Source organism: Crocodylus siamensis, chromosome 5 (assembly GCF_052110815.1).
Source record: "Crocodylus siamensis isolate JL-2025a chromosome 5, ASM5211081v1, whole genome shotgun sequence".
Classification (NCBI taxonomy): domain Eukaryota; kingdom Metazoa; phylum Chordata; order Crocodylia; family Crocodylidae; genus Crocodylus; species Crocodylus siamensis.
The window spans coordinates 133737592-133757135 of record NC_143399.1 but is presented as its reverse complement, the minus strand read 5'-3'; the positions used below and the strand labels follow the sequence as shown (position 1 = coordinate 133757135).

At 42.1% G+C, this 19544-nt stretch overlaps 2 protein-coding genes across 2 annotated transcripts in view; one reads left to right on the top strand and one right to left on the bottom strand.

The window, feature by feature from the left end:
• The window catches only part of ACAD11 (acyl-CoA dehydrogenase family member 11), a 64718-nt gene that overhangs the window by 10972 nt on the left and 34202 nt on the right, over positions 1 to 19544 (bottom strand). The gene's annotated exons all lie outside the window — the stretch shown is intronic.
• ACKR4 (atypical chemokine receptor 4) lies at positions 9155 to 18783 on the top strand. The gene is made up of 2 exons (XM_090046381.1): positions 9155 to 9739; positions 15162 to 18783. Exon 2 carries the CDS (start codon positions 15170 to 15172, stop codon positions 16229 to 16231), a length of 1062 nt encoding a protein of 353 aa, XP_089902507.1. The 5' UTR covers positions 9155 to 9739; positions 15162 to 15169; the 3' UTR covers positions 16232 to 18783.

The following is a 19544-nucleotide window of genomic DNA, read 5'->3' as shown; positions in this document are numbered from 1 at the left end:
ATGAAGTGCTTGAAAAGGAATCAAAATTAATTCCTTTTCCCTGAGAGCTGAGCAAATAGTCATATAAGAAAACCGCTTATGAAGGTCAGAAGCTGCCCTCTGGAAAGCAGTTTTTTAAAGCCACAAAAACTAAAGAATGTATAGCCACCCATAACACTATCCCATACATGCTTTTGTACCCAAAGATCCAAAACCCCAAAGATCCAAAAATGATTATTTTAAGCGACAGACAGAAAAAAAAAACAATTAAAATGATACTTTATTCATTAAAAACCTGTTCTCTAAATATGTTTGGAGACCTAAGCTATTCCTTTCAGTGCCAAAAGAGGTTTTTGATCCTTTTTAAGTCCCACAAGGACAACGTAAGTATGGGATGGTGAACTAACTAGATTCTATTGGGCTTTATGCAACTCTTATTGGAATTAAAGGAATCCCACTGCAAAGCCCAGGGAAAAGCAGGCACTACCAACTCATGGTCTAACTGAAGGCAGAATTTGATGTGCAGACTATTGCTCATGGTGTAGAAGCCAGAAACAGAATTTGATTTTCAAATCGCAGACAGAGTCTAAAGAACTGATTGTTAAGAAAATGCATAAATCAATACAATACTTGTGAACATCCAAGATCAAGGATAAAAAAAAGTCCTTATTCAAATGTATAGGGAGGATGAAGAAGGCACCGGGTAATGTGGGGCCCCTGCAAAATACGCTGGGCAATCTGGTGGTTGCGCCAGAGGAGAAAGCAGACCTCTTTAACCAATTCTTCACCTCCGTTTACTTAGGCAGGGACCGGGACTTCCCCAGTGGGATGCAAGACGGACTCGAGGGGAATGCCTCTAGGCCTCAGGCTGGGGAGGACCAGGTTAGAGAGCTTCTGGAGGGGCTGGATGTGTTCAAATCAGCAGGTCCAGATGCTCTCCACCCCAGGGTGTTGAGGGAGCTAGCAGGGGTTATTGCAGGGCCCTTGGCACGGCTTTACGAGCGCTTGTGGTGCTCCGGCCAGGTGCCGGATGACTGGAAGATGGCTAACATGGTCCCCCATCTTCAAAAAAGGGAAAAGAGAGGACCCGGGCAACTAGGCCCATCAGTCTTACCTCAATCCTAGGGAAACTCTTTGAGAAGATCCTCAAGGAGCGCATCTGTGATGGGCTGGCTTCAGGGATGATGCTCAAGGGCAACCAGCACAGTTTCATTAGGGGCAGGTCATGTCAGACCAACCTGATTGCCTTTTATGATCAGGTCACAAAGGCAATGGATGCAGGTGTCGCCGTGGACATAGTCTTTCTAGACTTCAGCAAGGCCTTTGACACCGTCTCCCACCCCATCCTCATTAAAAACTGGGTGACTGTGGCATTGATGCCTACACAGTCAGATGGATTGCAGATTGGCTCACGGGTTATACTCAGAGGGTGGTGGTGGACGGGTCATATTCAACCTGGGGGGAAGTGGGCAGTGGAGTCCCCCAGGGCTCGGTCCTTGGGCCTGCGCTGTTCAATTTCTTGGACAACAGGGTGAAAAACACCCTGTTTAAATACGCTGATGATACCAAAATCTGGGGTGAGGTGAGCATGCTAGTAGGGAGGGAAAGACTGCAGCAAGACCCGGATAGGTTACAGGGGTGGGCTAACAAAAGCAGGATGCATTTCAATACTGACAAGTGCAGGGTGCTGCACTTAGGCCGTAGTAACCAGCAGCACACTTAGAATGGGAAACTCTCTTCTTGAGAGCACAGAGGCAGAAAGGGATCTTGGAGTCATCTTGACTCCAAGATGAATATGGGCCAACAATGCGAGGTCACGGTTGGTAGGGCTAACCGGACCTTGTTGTGCAGGAGGTCAGAGCTGTGCACTTAGAGTATTCAAAGAATCATAATAAAATTAGGGGTGAAAGGGACCTCAGCAGGCCATCTAATCCAACCACCTACCCAAAGCAGCACCATCTCCAACTACATGAATTACAGATGTATTAATCCTTAACATGCAACTACACATGCTAACTCGAATGTCGACTAACATTGCTTAGACTTAGTAGGTGCTGACTATAATATGTAACTACATTCTTTGTTACCCTTCACAGCAGTAACTTTCATAAATGGAATATCTTTTTCACAGTCAACCCATTTTGTAAATATTAGGGTCAGAAGGGACCTCAGTAGGTCATTGAGTCTGACCCCCTGCCCTGGCCAGGAAAGAGCGCTGGGGTCAAATGACAACAGCCCCAAGTGTTTGTTGAGTCTTCTCTTAAAGACCCCCAGGGTAGGGGTGAGCACCACCTCCCTTGGAAGCCCATTCCAGATTCTGGCAGCCCTTACTGTGATGAAGTTCTTCCTAATGTCCAACCTAAATCTGCTGTCCATCAATTTGTGGCCATTGTTCCTAGTTACTCCAGGGGATGCCCTAGTAAGTAGAGCATCTCCTATTCCCTGCTGTCCTCCCCTGATGAACTGATAGGCAGCCACAAGATCACCTCTCAGCCTTCTCTTGTGAAGGCTGAAGAGATCTAGGTCCCTCAGTCTCTTCGTAGGGCCTTGCCTGCAGGCCTCTGACTATATGAGTGGCCTCCTCTGGACCCTCTCAAGATTCTCCACATCCCTCTTGAAGTGCAACACCCAGCATTGGACGCAGTACTCCAGCTGCGGCCTGACCAGCGCCGCACAGAGGGGAAGCATCATCTCGCCGGGCCTGTTCATCATGTGACAAAGTGCGGTTAGCCTTATTGGTCACTTTGTAACACAGACGATTCGTGTTCATCTTGGAGTCAGCTATGACTCCAAGATCCCTTTCTGCTGCTTTAATTCTGCACCAGCGATCATGCAAACCAAACCATTCCCCAGCGTAAGAGGCAGTAGCCAGAAACAGAGCAATAAATAAAGCTAAGCTTCCATCGGACACTTAACTACTGAAGCTCACTCAGAAAATACTAGCCTCTGTCTGGAGAGCAGAGCTACCCTGGCTGAGAAAGCCACAGCCTCCATGATAACAGGAGTGCTCTAAGATTGCAAGTCCTAAATATGACAATGGTAGGAGAGGGTTTTGCTTTTTTTTGCTAAGCATCATTCTTCCTTTGATAGTAAAAATGCCAGATGTTTACTGTCCCCTTTCCTGACATGATGATAATTATTTTTATAAGTGGAATTAGTTGTAAAATGTAAGTTATAGCTGTAAAGTTTGCAATTGATATATAAAAATTCTAGTTTAGGTTAATTTTTACTACAAAGGGTTCCCCAGAGCAAAACAAAAAGCCCAGCCTCAAAACAATTTTGTTCAATTCACTGCCCTGGAAAGCAAAACGGGGTTGTGTTGCCTCCTCTTTTCTCTCCAGCATTCTTGGTAGGCAGCTTTCAGTTGATATTTGTATGGAGAACAGGTTAAATACAGCATTTATGTGCCATATATGAAAGGAGTCAGTCTATTTAAAACTTGAGAACCTGAATTAACATCTCCTGAGTAAAAATGATGTAACCAATCAGATAAAGGTAATACCATTATATGCTGCCCTGAAGTATGAAAGAAAGCATACAGATGGAAAGACAAATAACCAGGACAAGTAACTTTCTGTCAGACCCAAAGGAGCTTTCAGCCACCAGCGCTAGTTAGTTGTACATTTTAATCACAAAGCAATGATTTTTTCCTAACCATGCTCACAATTTTTACTGTAAAACATGCCTCAAGACAAATGTGATCTTCTGGAGTTAACATTTAAACATACTGAAAAATATTTACAATGATCACTATCACATTAAAAAGGAGAAGTTTCCGTTACTAAATGACTGCAATATCTGATGACTAAAATTTTTCATTTCTAATATAGTAAATAGCTAACCACTGAAAACAAGACATCTGGCCAGTAATTCTGAAAATCACAAATAATTTATTGGGAAAAAAAAAAAGACTGTAGAAAAATAACTTTTTCCATTCTTCCTCGTAAAAAAGAGCTATTTCTTATCCTCCCTACTTCGACGCAGTTAAAAAGTGCTGAAATCAAGATTTTTCCATCCAATAAAAGACCAGTTTCTGGGCTCGACGGAAATAATGGAAAACTCCAAGGCATCTTGGAAAAAATAATTTACTCATATGTACAAACACATGTATACGCTCAAAAGAACTCAAAAAGCAGAATGGAGGTTGCTATTTCTGCACTATTAAAATACAATTCTGGAAAAAAACATTTCTGCAAATGGAAACTGCAGCAGATTTTTAAGTCATAGCTTGCCTTATTTTCCCTAGCATGAAAGCTGTCTAGAATATTTTAAAATATGCTTTGAGGTGAATTTTCATGAACACACTTTGAAAACTAGATGACATCTTGCATAGGTAAAGAGAGTGATGTCTAAACATTGTCATCTGGTTGTGACCAACCTTAGGTTTCCCAAGACCCTGTTCATTACCTCTGTGCAGTTCTAAACTAAAGCAATGCATGTTTAAAGTTACCTAACATGCCTCAATCACTATTAAAATGGAGATTAAACTTGTCCACTGATGACAGGAAACTTCGGTTCTTTAGGCAGGGGGCCGACTTCTCCTAAGGAAGCTGCTGTGCGGCCTTTGTTCAAGAAGCCCACATGTAATCCTTACGGTCTGGTTATCTCTTGCCCTATGTCCACTCTTCCATTTTTGATTAAGGAGGTTGAGGTACGAAGATAAGTGACTCCTTAGATGACGAGTATTTTTGACCCTAGCCAAAAATGGATTGCATTTAATGGCCCCAGAGGCATCTTTGAGCCCTATGTGGTATTCCTCCAGGTTCAATGGGTACAAGGGGCCCCAGAAGAATGAGGAAGAACATGAGCTGCAGTGATTTCTGTATACTGATAACACCAAGCTCTGTATCTTTACCTTATCCCAGCCAGCCAGCATAGCTGGTTCAATGCTTGGAGGAAACCACAGTGTGGGCGAAGACTTAGCTGGCTGAAATTCAGTCCAAATAAGACTGAGGTAATGGTGGGGGAGGGGTAGAAAAAATCAATGAAGATTATTCATTTGCTTTTATTAAAGGTGGTTCCCAGCCATGTGTAGCGACAGCTCACAATCTGGTGTGGGTTTGAATCCCCCACTGCCACTATTTTCAAGACTTTCCTCCATCCTTACCAGGCTGCATGTTTGCAAGCTCTGAACCCTGCTCCTGTGCTCTGTGCGTAGGTCTCCTCCAGATCTGCTTATTGAAATGCAGAGTAAAAACAAATGATGAAATTATAAGATAACAAGAACCAGATGCTGATAACTGTTCCAACCACTTGCTCCTACCCTACAATAAGTGAAAGCTAAACCAGGGCAGCCTAGTACAGACTGAGAGCCAAAAACAGCGTGCAAGTGGGCTGACACAACATCTACTGTGTGTCAGCTGCTTTACAGAAAGTCCCCCACTGCTATTTGATTGTTTGTCTATACCCATACTCCATTGCCTGCAGGTCTGCAAAATAAAAAGAAATACATAAAACAATAGGTAGGGTCTCAGCTCTTACTGAGTCCCCAGGATTTGCAAAGAAAGACCAGAAAGTTTAAATAAACAAGCAAAAAAACCCTACTTGCATTCTTTCCCTTTGTGCAATGGAAACGCCAGAAACATCCAAAGAATGAGCTGTCTCTTCAGCTCCTTCCTTAACACTCTATCTACCTGTTTAACTCCAACAACTAGTTACCACATTACAGAAGGGAAGTGTTTGTTAAAGCTTCAATATTCCTGCCTTTCCAGTTAGTGAGTCAAATTGCAATGCACATCGCTGCAAGGTCCCAGAAAAACCAAGAAAAACTAGGCTCAACATAGCCGAAATGTTTATGGTAAAAGCCAAGCAAGATGGAATTAAAAAGAAAACTAAAGCAATCCAACACCCCTGCGGCTATCCTTAGAGATTACACAATGGTAAACATACATTTATTGCAGTAGCCAAATCTAGAGAAAGAAAAGCTTTTGTTAATCACCTTTACTGTTCATCACTGAAAACAATGCACAATACAACAGCTCTCTTGTTAGCCAGTACCTGCAACCAGCAGCAAGTTCTATTTGTATTCTGTGATCTACTCTGCCTAGCTCTACTCTATTTTCTAAAGAAGTTTATAGTGTTGGTTTCGATTCATAATTCAAAGTGAATTCTCCCCCTTGAGAGAGCGCGTCTTTGAATCAGGCGAAGTCAGCAGACGTGTATGAGCTGAAGTATGCTGACGTACAGCTACAAATATCCCATGGGGAAAACTAGCATGGTAGCTGTACTGCAGACAATGATCTGGGACTTGGAGAGGAATGCTGCTGCAGAAAGAAAAGGCAAATCACATTCTGGGACGGATGAAAAGGAGTGTCTTATATAAGGCCAAGAAGTTCCTAGCCCCTCTGGCTTTCCCTTGCCACTCTCAGTCCATAGGCCACCAGTCCCCAGCTTGGGGAAAAGGCAGGAAGCAGCTGGGGGTGTTCCCCTCTCCTCCCAGACCAGACCAGGAAGGGAGTGTACAAGCTTTCATTATTTTGGGAAAGTTTTCCTTGTTTCCCCCAGAAGAAACTGAATGAATGCTTGTACACTTGCAGTTTGTACCAGCAGAGCATGATAGAAGTGCAACACCTATACATGGCCTAATACACGGGATGTAATTATCTTTCTGTACTCAATGCCAGTGAGAAATCCACCTAGGTACTGTGTCTGTTTCCAGGTACCACACTTAAAATTGTGAATGGACAAGAGAGGGACTAGGGCAGAATAACAAGACAAAGAGCTTTAAAAACACAACCTATTAGGAAAGACTGAAGGAACTAGGTTTGTTTAATCTAAAGAAGAGAAGATTGACATACACACTCACAGAGCACTGTAATGGTCTTCCAATCTGTAAAAAGTTAAGAAGGATGAACCGAGTACTGGCTGGACTTGATTTATTGGAGCTGATTATGGTTGTTGTGGGGGTGAGGGCAGGCTGCCGGATTTATTTTTGGATCAGGCCCTTAACCAATGATACTTGTTTCTCAAAGTTGGTATAGTGTTGTAGCTGTGATACTCCACAGAAAAGGGGAGAAACAAGATTTGTGTATTTTTAGACAAGCAGGTCTGGGAAAGGAGATATAGGTCTGATCAAGGGCAATTCATTCTCAAAGTCTGTCTAACGTTCTCCCAACTATAAAGGTGGCCCAATGAAAGGTATTACCAAATAAATTTTGTATCTTGCTTATGAAAAGTAGTTGTATGGAAAACTGAGAGGAGTTAGATAGCTTAAGGGCCTTTAAAATTCTGCCTATATTTAGGTAATGTGGGTTAAGTACTCTGATATCTAAGGTAAATGTGCTATAGAATATGGTGGTGTTACAGTACGACTTCCTCTGCAGGCTTGACATTTCTGTTCCTCTCTTCCCTCTTTTTTTCAACGCAGTACAAGTTAAGCCAACAGGACTTGGAAAAAAATGCCTGTTATACTTGTCTTACATAATGGAAGTGCACTAATTTAAGCACAGGAAGAGAGCTGACAAAACAGTGGCAGGTGTTACTCCTTACTGTGCCAAAAAAAAACAAACCCTGACCCTTATATTCAAATCTGCCTCAACTGCTTGGCATCCAGTATGTCTTTTACTGTAAATCACTGCTACAGGATACAAAATCACACAGCAGAAAAAAACCTGTTGGCAGTCAGTGGAAATCTGCTTCTTTTTCCCGATGTTGTGCAGACAGGCTGATCTGGGCATGACACATTTGTAATCCTAGGAAGAGTTTATGCCATAATGCATGTATGCAAGTTGGTGATAGTTCACATCCTTAAAGCTGAATAACCTTTTATTCTCTATCCTTCTACAGTTTACTCACGTATCACTGGTGTGGCACATCTAACTGACAAAAATCCAGAGAGCAATAATATCCTGGTATGCTTCTGTAAAGCACCCAGCTTACTTTCAGTCACTGAAGATATTATAGTGTTAACCTGATGGAGGCCTTGATCCACAGTCTACTGAAATCCCTGGGAGTTTTTCCTTTGGACATTGAATTGGATGCTTGATCCCTGATTAAATTATCACTACCTTTTCTACTCTTTGTCTACCAGCTATCTAGTGCTGTGCAATATTGCATCTAACCCAACTGAAAACAAAACCAAATAACAAATGTTCTATGATTTTATAGAGGTGGTGGAATCTCCATCCTTGGAGGCTTTTAAGACCCAGCTAGACCAAGCCTGGGCTGTGATGATGTAAATGGGGATGGTCCTGCTTTGAGCATGGCGTTGAACTGGATGACCTCCTGAGGTCCCTTCCAACCCTAGTTTTCTACGATTCTAAGAGCTCCTCAGTCAATCCATAATGATCTGCAAAAAGTGGGGAAATCCGAAGGAATGTCTCTTACAATATTGTATAGAAAGTCATAAAGGTGCATCACTGCCCCTCTTAACAGGCCATAAGACCTTCCTGTTCCTTTTGCATAGCCAGACATCTGTCCAGGCCCACCTGTTTTCATTCCCTTTGTAATTTTATGCTAGGGACAAGCATAACACATCAACCTGTTTAAGTGAACAGAAACTGGTTTAAACCAGTAACAGAACAGATGTTCAGTGCACATAAACCAGTTTGAAAATGGCTGAAACCGGTTTGAGAAAAACCTGGCTGAATGTAGTATCAGACTAAACTGATTGGGGTCAAATTGGTTTATGCAATGTCTGTCCCAGACTCCTTCCCAGTTTATGTTTAATCAGAATCCTTCAGCATCCCAGTTGCTTTGCAACTCTGGGTGGGGCTCTGCTCCAACCTGGCAGGGCTGGCCCCTCCCCTCTGCTCCCTGGCTACAGCTCCAACAGAGACTGCGGGTATAGGGCGTCTGCCTGGCTTCCTCCCGCTCCCCCCACTCTTCCTCACAACTCCCTGCTGAAGCAGGTATTCCCCTGTCCCCTCTGCCTTACATAAACACCTCTTAGCATTAGCCAGCAGACCGCATGCTGACTACGGTCAATGCTGTGAGAGACATGACCAAGGCAGACAGGGTAGTGTTGGCTTAGGGCTCTTTAGCTAATCACCAGGTAGCTGGTAATGTCCCCCTTCCTTGGAATAAATTTTTAAAGAAGAGCATGAACTAATGAGAGAACCTTTTGTCATCTTAATGGGTTAATAAACACTGAGTTAGAGGTGTGATAAACACTGTGTTATCAACTCCCTGCTGGACTGGGGGCAGGGGTGGGAGAACCCCTCCCTAATCAGAGCATCCTGCTGGGATCTGGTCATGTCCCCCTCATCTCAGCCCTTTGAAAGGGAAAGGAGGGCTGCTCTAGCACCCCCTGGCTTCTAGCCTGAGCCATTGCAGGCAAATACCAGCACTTTCTCAGTCTACAGGGGATGTCTGCATGTTTACAAACTGGTTTAACCTAGCCAGCTTAAACTAACCTGGAAAGACTGAATCAATTCAGGCTCAGGCTTTTTTGAATGTCTGTCCCTAGCCCTAAAGGCCAAATACCTATTTGGGTTTTTAAATTGTTTGGAGTGGTTTATGAAGGTATGCTTCAAAAATAAAACAGAGCACACTGATGACAGAGAGTTTCTATTTCTCATGGAAACACTTCCCTTCTTGTTGAAACAAACAGGAGAATACCAAATGTTACATGTGAACATTATGACAGCTAGTTTCCAGGAAAGCATAATTTTATATGCAAATCAAACTGAAAGTGCAATTGGTGCTGAAAAGGGTGGAGTGCTGGAATGAACACAAAACTGAAGTGAAGCACAGAACAGCTCATTCCACTGTGATCCTTTGCAAATACAACTTCTGTTACCAGTCTGCTGACAAAACTCAGGTCAGTTCTCTTTTTCTAATTTTGTTTTTAAATAAGCTATAAACCAATTGTGATATGCTGAGCCTACTTGTAGCAGCAACGGCTGGGAATTTGGTCTTATGGGATGGCATTTTGAATATACAGTAGTAGTAATAGCTTACTTCCACTGCTTACACTAAAGCAATACAATGAAATGACCAATAGTATATAAAATAATAACATTTATATAGTTTATAACTGTTGATACAAACATACAATAAAACTATCCATTCTATCACTTTACACAAAATTAAAACAACATAGTATATGATATTCTAAAATAGATCAACTGAAGCAGGGAACAAGTAAGTAAAAGGGGAATTCTATTTGACTTGATACTTTTTGATTAAATACTCAGTTACTGAAGAGAATATAAGGGTTGGCCAGGAAAATATAAGGCTGGACCAGGATCTGATCCCTAATTTTGGAAGCTACATTATTCAACTAGAGAGACAGGTTACTGCACCAGTATAAGCTGGCACTGGGTAGAGGGGGTGCATTTCTCCCTGTCCCCCCCCCCACCTCTTGGAGGCAAACAGGGGAGGGGACAGGGCTGATCTGATCACAGCCCTACCTACTTGGCTGCAGGGGTAAACCCACCTCCCCTCCCCTCCCCAGTAGAGACTTTCCCCTGCGCCAGGCAGACCTGGACGGGCGGTTGGTGTCATGCTGCAGGGATGTGCCTCCCCTCCCCCAATCTCTTGAAGGTGGACAGCTGGGGAAGGGGCAAGGCTAAGCTAAGCCCAGCCCCACTTGCTGGGCTCCAGGGCAGAAGGGGGCAACCCCCCCCCACACTGATGGTGCTCTCTCTTTCCTTTCACTGCACAGACCAGTGCTAGGGTACCTGAGGGTCTGTCTCCCCTGCCCCCTATCCCACCAGGCTGACAGGTGCAAGCAGAAAGCAAATTAGGAAGCAGAGGTTTTAGTGCTTGAGCTGTGACAGCTGCGGGTGGCACTAGCCCTGCTCTACTGAAGAAGACAACCCAGGCCATCTCTGGGCTGCAAAGCATCCTAGGATGCTAGGAAACTGTTAGTTAACTTGGGTTGGAGGAAATCTGGGACAGAAGTTTAAACCAGTTTAATCTAAATCAGTTAAGTCTGATATGACATCCGACTAGGTGTATCTTAAACTAGAGGTGCACCAATATATTGCACCAATAACAGGAAAATTAATAACATTATTGGCAACTGACTTTTTTTGGCCGATAACATCACTGATGAATGCCGTGTGCGTGCAGTCAGAAATGCAGTCTGGCAGCTTGGAGAGCAGCACCCTGCCAGTAAGTCTGTGGGGAGAAAGGGCATTGGGGCAGGGCAGATTGAGGACCCCACAGTGAGGGAGGGAGTGGGGCAGTGGCAGGCTGGGGCTAGGACCAGGATAAGGCCACGGGCAGCTCACCCAGAGGGTGCAGGGGAGAGTTGGAGGGGGGGGCAGGTCCCTGCTCCTACATGCACCCCTGGAAGAGGCATGGGTGGCATGTGCCCCCACCCAGATTTGTGTACAGGGCAAGGGCAGGCTACCTGCTGTGGGCTTGGGGCCATGGGCGGTGCCAGCCTCTTCCCAATGCAGGGACTAGGTGAGACTATGCTCAAAGAGGGTGAGGGCAGGCAGCAGCAGTGGTGCTGGGATGGGTGGAGAGAGGCTGGTGTAGCCCCTGCCCCCAAGCCCACAGTGGGCAGCCCGCCCTTGCCCCATGCACAAATCCAGAGGACACATCAGCAACATGGATGTGGGTGTGAAGTGTACTCTGTCCAAGTTCGCAGACGATACTAAATTGTGGGGAGAAGTGCACACTCCACAGGGTAGGGAACGATTGCAGGCAGACCTGGAGAGGTTAGAAAAGTGGGCAATACACAGTAGGATGCAGGACAAGGAAAAGTGCAGAGTGCTGCACTTAGGGCACTAAAAATATCCAGCACATCTACTGACTGGGAAGTGACCCTCTCAGCAGGGCAAGCCGAAGGGGATCTCGGAGTCACGGTGGACTCCAAGATGAACGTGAGTCATTAGTGTGACGAAATCATCAGCAAAGCTAACCGCACTTTATCATGCATCAGCAGATGCATGACAAATAGAACCAAGGAGGTGATACTTCCCCTCTATACAGCATTGGTCAGACTGCAGTTGGAGTACTGCATCCAGTTTTGGGCATTGTGCTTCAAGAAGGGTGTTGATAGACTCGAGAGGGTCCAGAGGAGGGCTTACAGGACAAGCTCTATGAGGAGAGACTGAGGGACCTGGACCTCTTCAGCCTCCGCAAGAGAAGGCTGAGAGGTTATCTTGTAGCCGCCTACAAATTCATTAGGGGGATGCAGCAAGGGATCAGAGATGCTCTGTTCACCAGGACGCCTCTTGGGGTAACAAGGAACAATGGTCACAAACTGACAGAGAGCAGAATTAGGCTACATATCACAAAAAACTTCTTCACGGTAAAGGTAGCCAAAATTTGGAATGGGCTTGCAAAGGAGGTGATGCTCTCCCCTACCTTGGGGGTCTTTAAGAGAAGGCTGGATAGGCACCTGGCTGGGATCATCTGATGCCAGCACTCCTTCCTACCTAGCTAGGCAGAGGATAGGACTAGATGATCTGTTGAGGTTCCTTCCAACCGTAGCATCTATGAATCCCCCCCCCCCCCCCGGGGTGCACGCAGCAGCTGGGAGCTACCCTCCCTGTACTCCTTGGACAAGCCACCTATAGTTCTATCCTGCTCCCAGTCCTGGGGTTGCATTCACTGACCTGACTGGGCAGCACCTGTCCTGCCCCTGCTCCACTACCTCCTTTACCATGGGGGCCTTGATCTGTCCCCCCACACACTCCTTCCCTTCCCCATGCTCCTTCCCCACCACGGACTTACCTGCAGGATGTGCTCTCCATGCTGTTGGGCTGCATTCCTGTAAATTGATTATCAGATCAGTATTGGCCAGTATGGCTGGTTAATAATTGGCTATTGGTATCAGCCAATAAAATCTTCATCAGTGCACCCCAGGTTTAGCCATTTTGAAAGCAGTTTATGTGCACTGAACTTTTGTTCTGTTGAAAGTTTAAACCAGTTTCTGATCACTTAAACCTGTTTATGTGTAACTTTTGTCCCTAGCCAAGGAAATTAAAAGGGAGAAGGAAAGAAAGAACATTAGCTGGTGGACAGACTTGTGAAAAGGAAACACCGTTAATGGAAGTTATATATCTATATGTATATTGTAAGGGACTGGATCTATCTTTAAATGTTAAATTTGTTACAAGTTGGATTCATTAATAAAGTTGTGGTTTTTTTAAAGAAACATTGCATTCATACAAAAATGGTATCTTTTTGGAATGATTTGTATAAGATGTACAACATGTCTACTAGTATATATTTTAATAAAGTTGGACATCAACAAATGGGAATATTATTCAAGAACAAGAAATAGTCACTGTGTAATACTGTTTGTTTGTTTATTACAAATTTAGCTCAGTTAAAGCTGGATTAGTCAGCTAAACTAGTTCCTTCTTATAACCTCTCTGCTCTTATGACACACTTAAAGAGTATGAATCAGTTTTCCTGACATTGCTTGTTTGCTTATTATATTGCTTTTAAGCAAATCTGCTAATAATCCAGTATAATCAATCACTTCCAGATGATTTCTGCTGTGAATGGTAAAGCAAGTTAAATCACCTGGATTTGACTTCTCAATTGCCTTAATCTCCCTGTACCTCAGTTTCTCCTTTGGTAAAACAGGAACACTACTAGTTATTCACTTCTGAATTCTTCCTGTAAATTATTATTGAGAAAGCATTCCATTAATGGAGACTGCCTGGTGTAAAATATACATCTAGCAGTGTCTCTTTCCTAAAACAGAACTATACAGAAAGAAATATACTCTTACATCCCATATTAAACACTTGACTAAGCATTAGTAATCTCTCCCTCTCTACAGGGTTTATATAAAAAGGAATTGGTTAATGACTAATATGGGAAATATGTTGCAGTGTTGACAATGCACATAATCAAAGAGACATTAAAAATAAACCAAAGTCAATGGAAGGGACCTGAGCAGGGGGTTGGACTTGATGATCTGCTCAGGTCCCTTCCGACCCTACCAACTATGAAACTCAACCCATAATATAAAAAACATTCAACAAATACTAATTTGAAAGCAATTTTGTCACTAACTATTGAAACCAATTTAATACAAACCTCAAATTAAACTGAGAAACAAAGATTTTCATTTTGAAATTCTGTTCTGCTATAAACAGATGAACAAATTAAAAGATTTAAAACTTCTAAAATATTTTTGGAAGCTGCCTGTGTTTATAGATTTGGCAGACATTTAACTTAAAAATATCAGAAGTATTTGTCTCTAATTTGCAAAAGAAGAAATGTCAGCTTCAGCAAAGCGTCGGAGAAGAGTCTGTTTTCAATAATATTTGGCAACATATTCTGAACCCTGGAATAAGTTAAATAAACTGAAGTAACACCGACCAAGCACAATGACAGCCTGCCCTCACTCCCAAAACAACCATAATCAACTCCAATAAACCTGCCGAACAGAATACATGTTTTTTAAAGACAATAAGATACTACCTGACCTCAGCTTATACTGGATGGATTTTCAACGAGCTAGTAATACAACACAATTAAAGGAGATGAACAAATTGTGCAGTAAGTTGCTTATCAGATGGAGACAAGATCATCTAAACGTTATATTAAATGGGAAAAAGAGAGACTTGTGATAAAATCTACAGCGTGTACTTAATGATTAAGTAAATCTGCCTGCATAATACTTAATACATTTGCTCACACTTTTGGTTTTGGACTGTGGCTGCACGCAGTTTTACATGCAGTAAGAGTCCTCAAAGGACTCTAAATGTTAAGTGAAATTTTCTGTCTTAAATGCCTGCTCCCAAGTACACAGTCAAAGCTTGCACATGGTAAGGAACTTCATGCTTATGGCCAATATAATCACACAGACTACTAATGAAATTACCATGCCATACACTATTCCACTGCCATTAAGCAACCACTTCCCATAACGAAATCTTATGCAACACAGATCTCAGTCACACAGACACATACAACCACAACCCAGCTGTTGCTGAACCATATCACAACTGCACACAAAAACCGACATCTGCTGCTCAGATCTGAACAGGCAGTATTCCTCATTGTGCATACTGTGGTAGTACCAAAGGCTTCTCTCAGAACTTTCTCCTCATAAGTAGCAGACAAACTTTAAACAGATAGAAAAATAAAGTGCCCGCCCTCCCTGCAAACAAACTATCAATGAGATGCTCATTTCGAGATTTTATAGTAATATCCATATTTATTTGTACTTAGCTTACACATGTATACAATCCTCAAGCTGTGAGCAAGCCTCTATGAGCCATTTTAAAACATGCAATTAAGTTGGATTTTTTGTCTTGCAGCTTTTGCCATGGTGTGGGACGGAAACAATTCAATGGAATACTACGATGAAGCTGAATCAAATTTTACTATAGATTATGATCAGTTTGAAACACTTTGTGAAAAAGAGGAAGTGAGAAAATTCACTAAAGTGTTCCTGCCTGTATTTTACTCACTGGCTTTCATTGTTGGAGTTGCTGGGAATGCATTAGTAGTGGCAATCTATTTTTACTGTAAGAAACTAAAGACTAAGACAGATATGTACATCATGAACTTAGCAATTGCTGATTTGCTCCTGCTATTCACTCTTCCTTTTTGGGCTGCAAGTGCAGTTCAGGGGTGGGTGCTTGGCAATACCATGTGCAAACTCACTTCTGCATTATACACAACAAATTTCAGTTCAAGCATGCTATTTCTGGCTTGTATTAGTGTAGATAGATATAATGCCATCTCCAAACCTCAAAGTCAGAGACGAATTAGGAAGCAATGCAACATAACCTGTTTCTGTGTCTGGATGACTGCCATTTCACTGAGTATCCCTGAACTGATTTTTAACACGGCCAAGGATATCAATGACAGGTATGAATGCCTACCAGTGTTTACAGTAGACATGGGAAAATCCTTCAAAGCAATCATTCAAATCCTGGAAATTATGCTGGGCTTCATGCTACCCTTCTTAGTCATGGTGCCCTGCTATTCAGCTATGGCAAGAGTCCTCTTTGGGTCTCCAAATGTTAAAAAATGTAGGCCCATCAAGGTTCTTCTAGCAGTAGTAACTGTTTTCATTGTCACCCAACTGCCTTATAACATAGTAAAGTTCTGGCGAGCCATAGATATCATCTACTTGCTGATTACAGATTGTAACATGAGTAAAACCATAGATGTTGCACTTCAGATAACCAAAAGCATAGCTTTATTTCACACCTGCCTGAATCCAATTCTGTATGTCTTTCTGGGAGACTCTTTTAAAATGCGCATTCTAAAATCAGCAAAAAAATATGGCTATTGGAGGAGAAGACACAGTGAAATAACTGAAGACATCTCGATGAATTATGACAATCAGACAGCAGAAACAAGTAGCTTTTCAATATAGCAGCTATGACAGCCTAAATATTCTGCGTAACAAAAGGAAACCCAAGACTACTGCTTCCAGGGGTATCTCTCTTCCTTGATGCAATTTCCATGCAAGAATTACTCTTTAAGTCTCAAATGATGTTCTGGCAGAACCTGCCAAGATACTGTGAAGAAGGTCAAAATGTATAAAAATAAAAGCCATATGGCAAAGGTATTAGAAACAACGGAAACTTACGTGAAACAACAGAAGGTGGAAAAGGTATTGGGAACAACAGGAATTTCCATGAAAAAGCAGTATTAAACGGAGCAGTCTGTACTGCCATTAAGTTGATGAGGGATGAAGAGGTTATTCATGTCAAGTATACATTCAATATGTTGGAAGGAAAGAAAAATCACCAGCAAAAGACTATTTAACATCTTAAAGCAAAAAGTACTGTAACTAACCTTACGTCCTTTAAAATGTAACATTCTAGATATGTATCTCAAACATTCTAGATATGTGTCGCAAAACCATTTCTGGACTCCCTGATTTAAACTGTTTCCCTGAGTCTGCAGTTCCAGTTATCCTCAACTGTCACTTCAGAAATTGGCTTGCAGGTTTGCACTAAGGGAGTAGATAATCTCTGGTATTTCTCAGAAACAAGAGAAAACAGCAAGGTATTTGTTCTCTGTGTACAAATGCAGGTGGCATATTTTAAAAAAAAGCTTCTTTTGTATAACTATATACAATTATTTTTTTATAATATTTTTCTTGGACCATATTTCAAAGAGTCTAACTTCCCATTATAGACACATGCCAAGTATTTCATTATAATTCTTGGATCATGTAAGGTGATTACTGGGGCCTAGGTTTTGTCATTTCTTGCAAAACCATTCATCTTTCTGTAGCCTTATAAAATCTCAGACTAAAAGATGTAAGGAAAAGAGAAACAGGGCACGTCTATACAAGATGTTTCCTGCAGTTGTCTAATTAGCTCCACAGTAAAACATCAGTATCTACACGTGTGGCCCTACTAGCTGGGTTGGAGCAGCCCCGGGCTGGCAGGCTAGAGCCCCCTGCCAACTGAGGCTGCTCCTCCCCAGCTCAACGTGCTGCAGTCCTGAGTGTACATGTAAACACTGCACCCAGGAGCAATAAACTCCAGTACAAACTGTGACACAGTTTATTCCGCTGAATTAATTTCACATGTAGATGCACCCACTGGGTCTTGCATTTTATAGGTGTCATAACCTAATTTAGGACATACAGCCTTATTCTGTTTTATAAAAAGAACAATTCCGGTATGTAAATTGTATTGCATGTCCCTGTGAATATTTTGCTGGTGCGATTTAGGCACCAATCTTTGTAGGTTTAATTTACGGAGTAGAAATAACTGAAGCAAGAGGATATTTATCCTCAATGAGTGGAGTGAAGGACCTAAAGGCAGATATAGTTTTGGTCATTTAGAAAGGAATGAATGAGAGGAATACTGTTCTGTGATAGCTAACAAAGTAGTAATTTTTAAACTGTCCATATAATTGTACATTGAAGTATTTAAGAATTATATTTTCTTTTACACTTGATTTTCTTTTGTTCTCTGTAGTCTGTTTATATACGTTTGGTAATGAAAGTAGATCTAACTGGATATGCCCCAAGCACTCCTAGTAAGCATACATGTGCTTCATACAGAAGATAAAAGGTAATCACTACTAAGTTCCAGATACGTTACAGGAGGTCTGTTGGCTACAAACCAAGCTCCCAACTCTAGAAAGGGAAGTAAACAGCAAAAAATGTCAGAGCAGGAAACTGATGCATTGGCTAGGGGAGTGAGGGGGGAAATGACGTAAGTGAAAGGTAAAAAGATTACTTTGTTGACTCTACTGAGACGAACTAAAGGTCAAATAATTTTAATACAGCTACTAACAGCCAACTCTTATGACATGTTAGTGCTCTCAACTACCACTGGCTGATTGCTTGCACATTTGAAAGCAATGCAGTAATGTTGCTATTTAAAATATAATTTGGCTGATGTTACTGCACGTATACAGTTCTTGGGCACTTCAAATATGTCAGAATCACACCCTAAGCTTATCTATGCATTATCATAGTCTTTTTTAACTTATAAAATAAGAGCTGCTGCCTTAACTTGTAATAAATCTCAGTAGTGTCCCCACCTAGTTTCTCAGAAATAGTCTGGGATACATTTACATCCACAGGCTATTATTTCAAGGGGTAGAGTCTGCTCAAGCATATGCAGTAAAAATACCACAGCACATCTATATTTTTAATGCTTATTTAAAGTTAGTAAAAGCCAATACAAATCTCAGCTCTCAAAGACAGGAATTATTCTTGTCATGAGTCCACATGATGCTTACAGCAGTATTTTAACTGCAACAATCAACTACTGTCAGCTCAAACTATGAAGATGCAGATGCATAAAATGGTATCATACATGTCCGGGAACAGCTACAGCTCAAAATAGGCCTGGGGTTTGAGGTTTTGTAGTGATGTTGAAACTGTAGGTGAATTAATATTAATGTATATGAAGTCATTTAGAAAAAAAACATGTGCTAGCTGCTGTATAAAGTCATTTAGAAAAGAACATGTGCTAGCTATATATAATATATTATATATAGCTAGCACATGTTCTTTTCTAAATGACTTTATACAGCAGCAAATGCTGTACAGCAGCTATTTAGAAAAGAACACATGCTAGCTATATTAAGGCTATTTAGGCATGTGTCTACACACACATGCTAATGCACATTGATGCAGGTGTGTAGACCGACTTGGACTAAAGTTAATTCCAAGTCAGTGGACACACGTCATGTCAACGCACATTAGCATGCCTATATCTTCGCTAACGCAATTTAGCTATTCACACCTAAATTTGATATCTGCTTTATGCAAGTATTGAATTTAGGTGTGGAGGGCTCCTCCTACACATGTGTGCAGAGTCTGCCCTAACATGCTGGAAATCCAGTACGTTGGAGCAAACTGAATTAACTGAGTCTGCTGGAGCGTGGAAATTGATGTATTTTGGCAATCTTCCACGTCACATGCGTCAGCATCCCAGCACGTCTCTACAGTAAAAAAATGGCAGCAGGGCACTTTGAAATAAGACACATTCAATAAGCTTTAGTTCAAAGTACCCTGCCACCATTTCTCCAGTGCAGGGACACACAGGGATGCTGATATATGACACACAAGCGTTTTTAATCAATACAGGTCACTAATTAAAGCACCTGGCACCACGTCCCACAACGCATGTAAAAATGCCTAACTAGCCTAAAAATCACCATTTTTAAGGTGCATCAGGGGCGTGCATGTGTAAATGTGCATCCTTAATGTG

Bases quoted from the DNA above. Each gene is read 5' to 3' on its own strand.
- ACKR4 (XM_090046381.1), top strand. From the start codon at position 15,170: ATGGTGTGGGACGGAAACAATTCAATGGAATACTACGATGAAGCTGAA.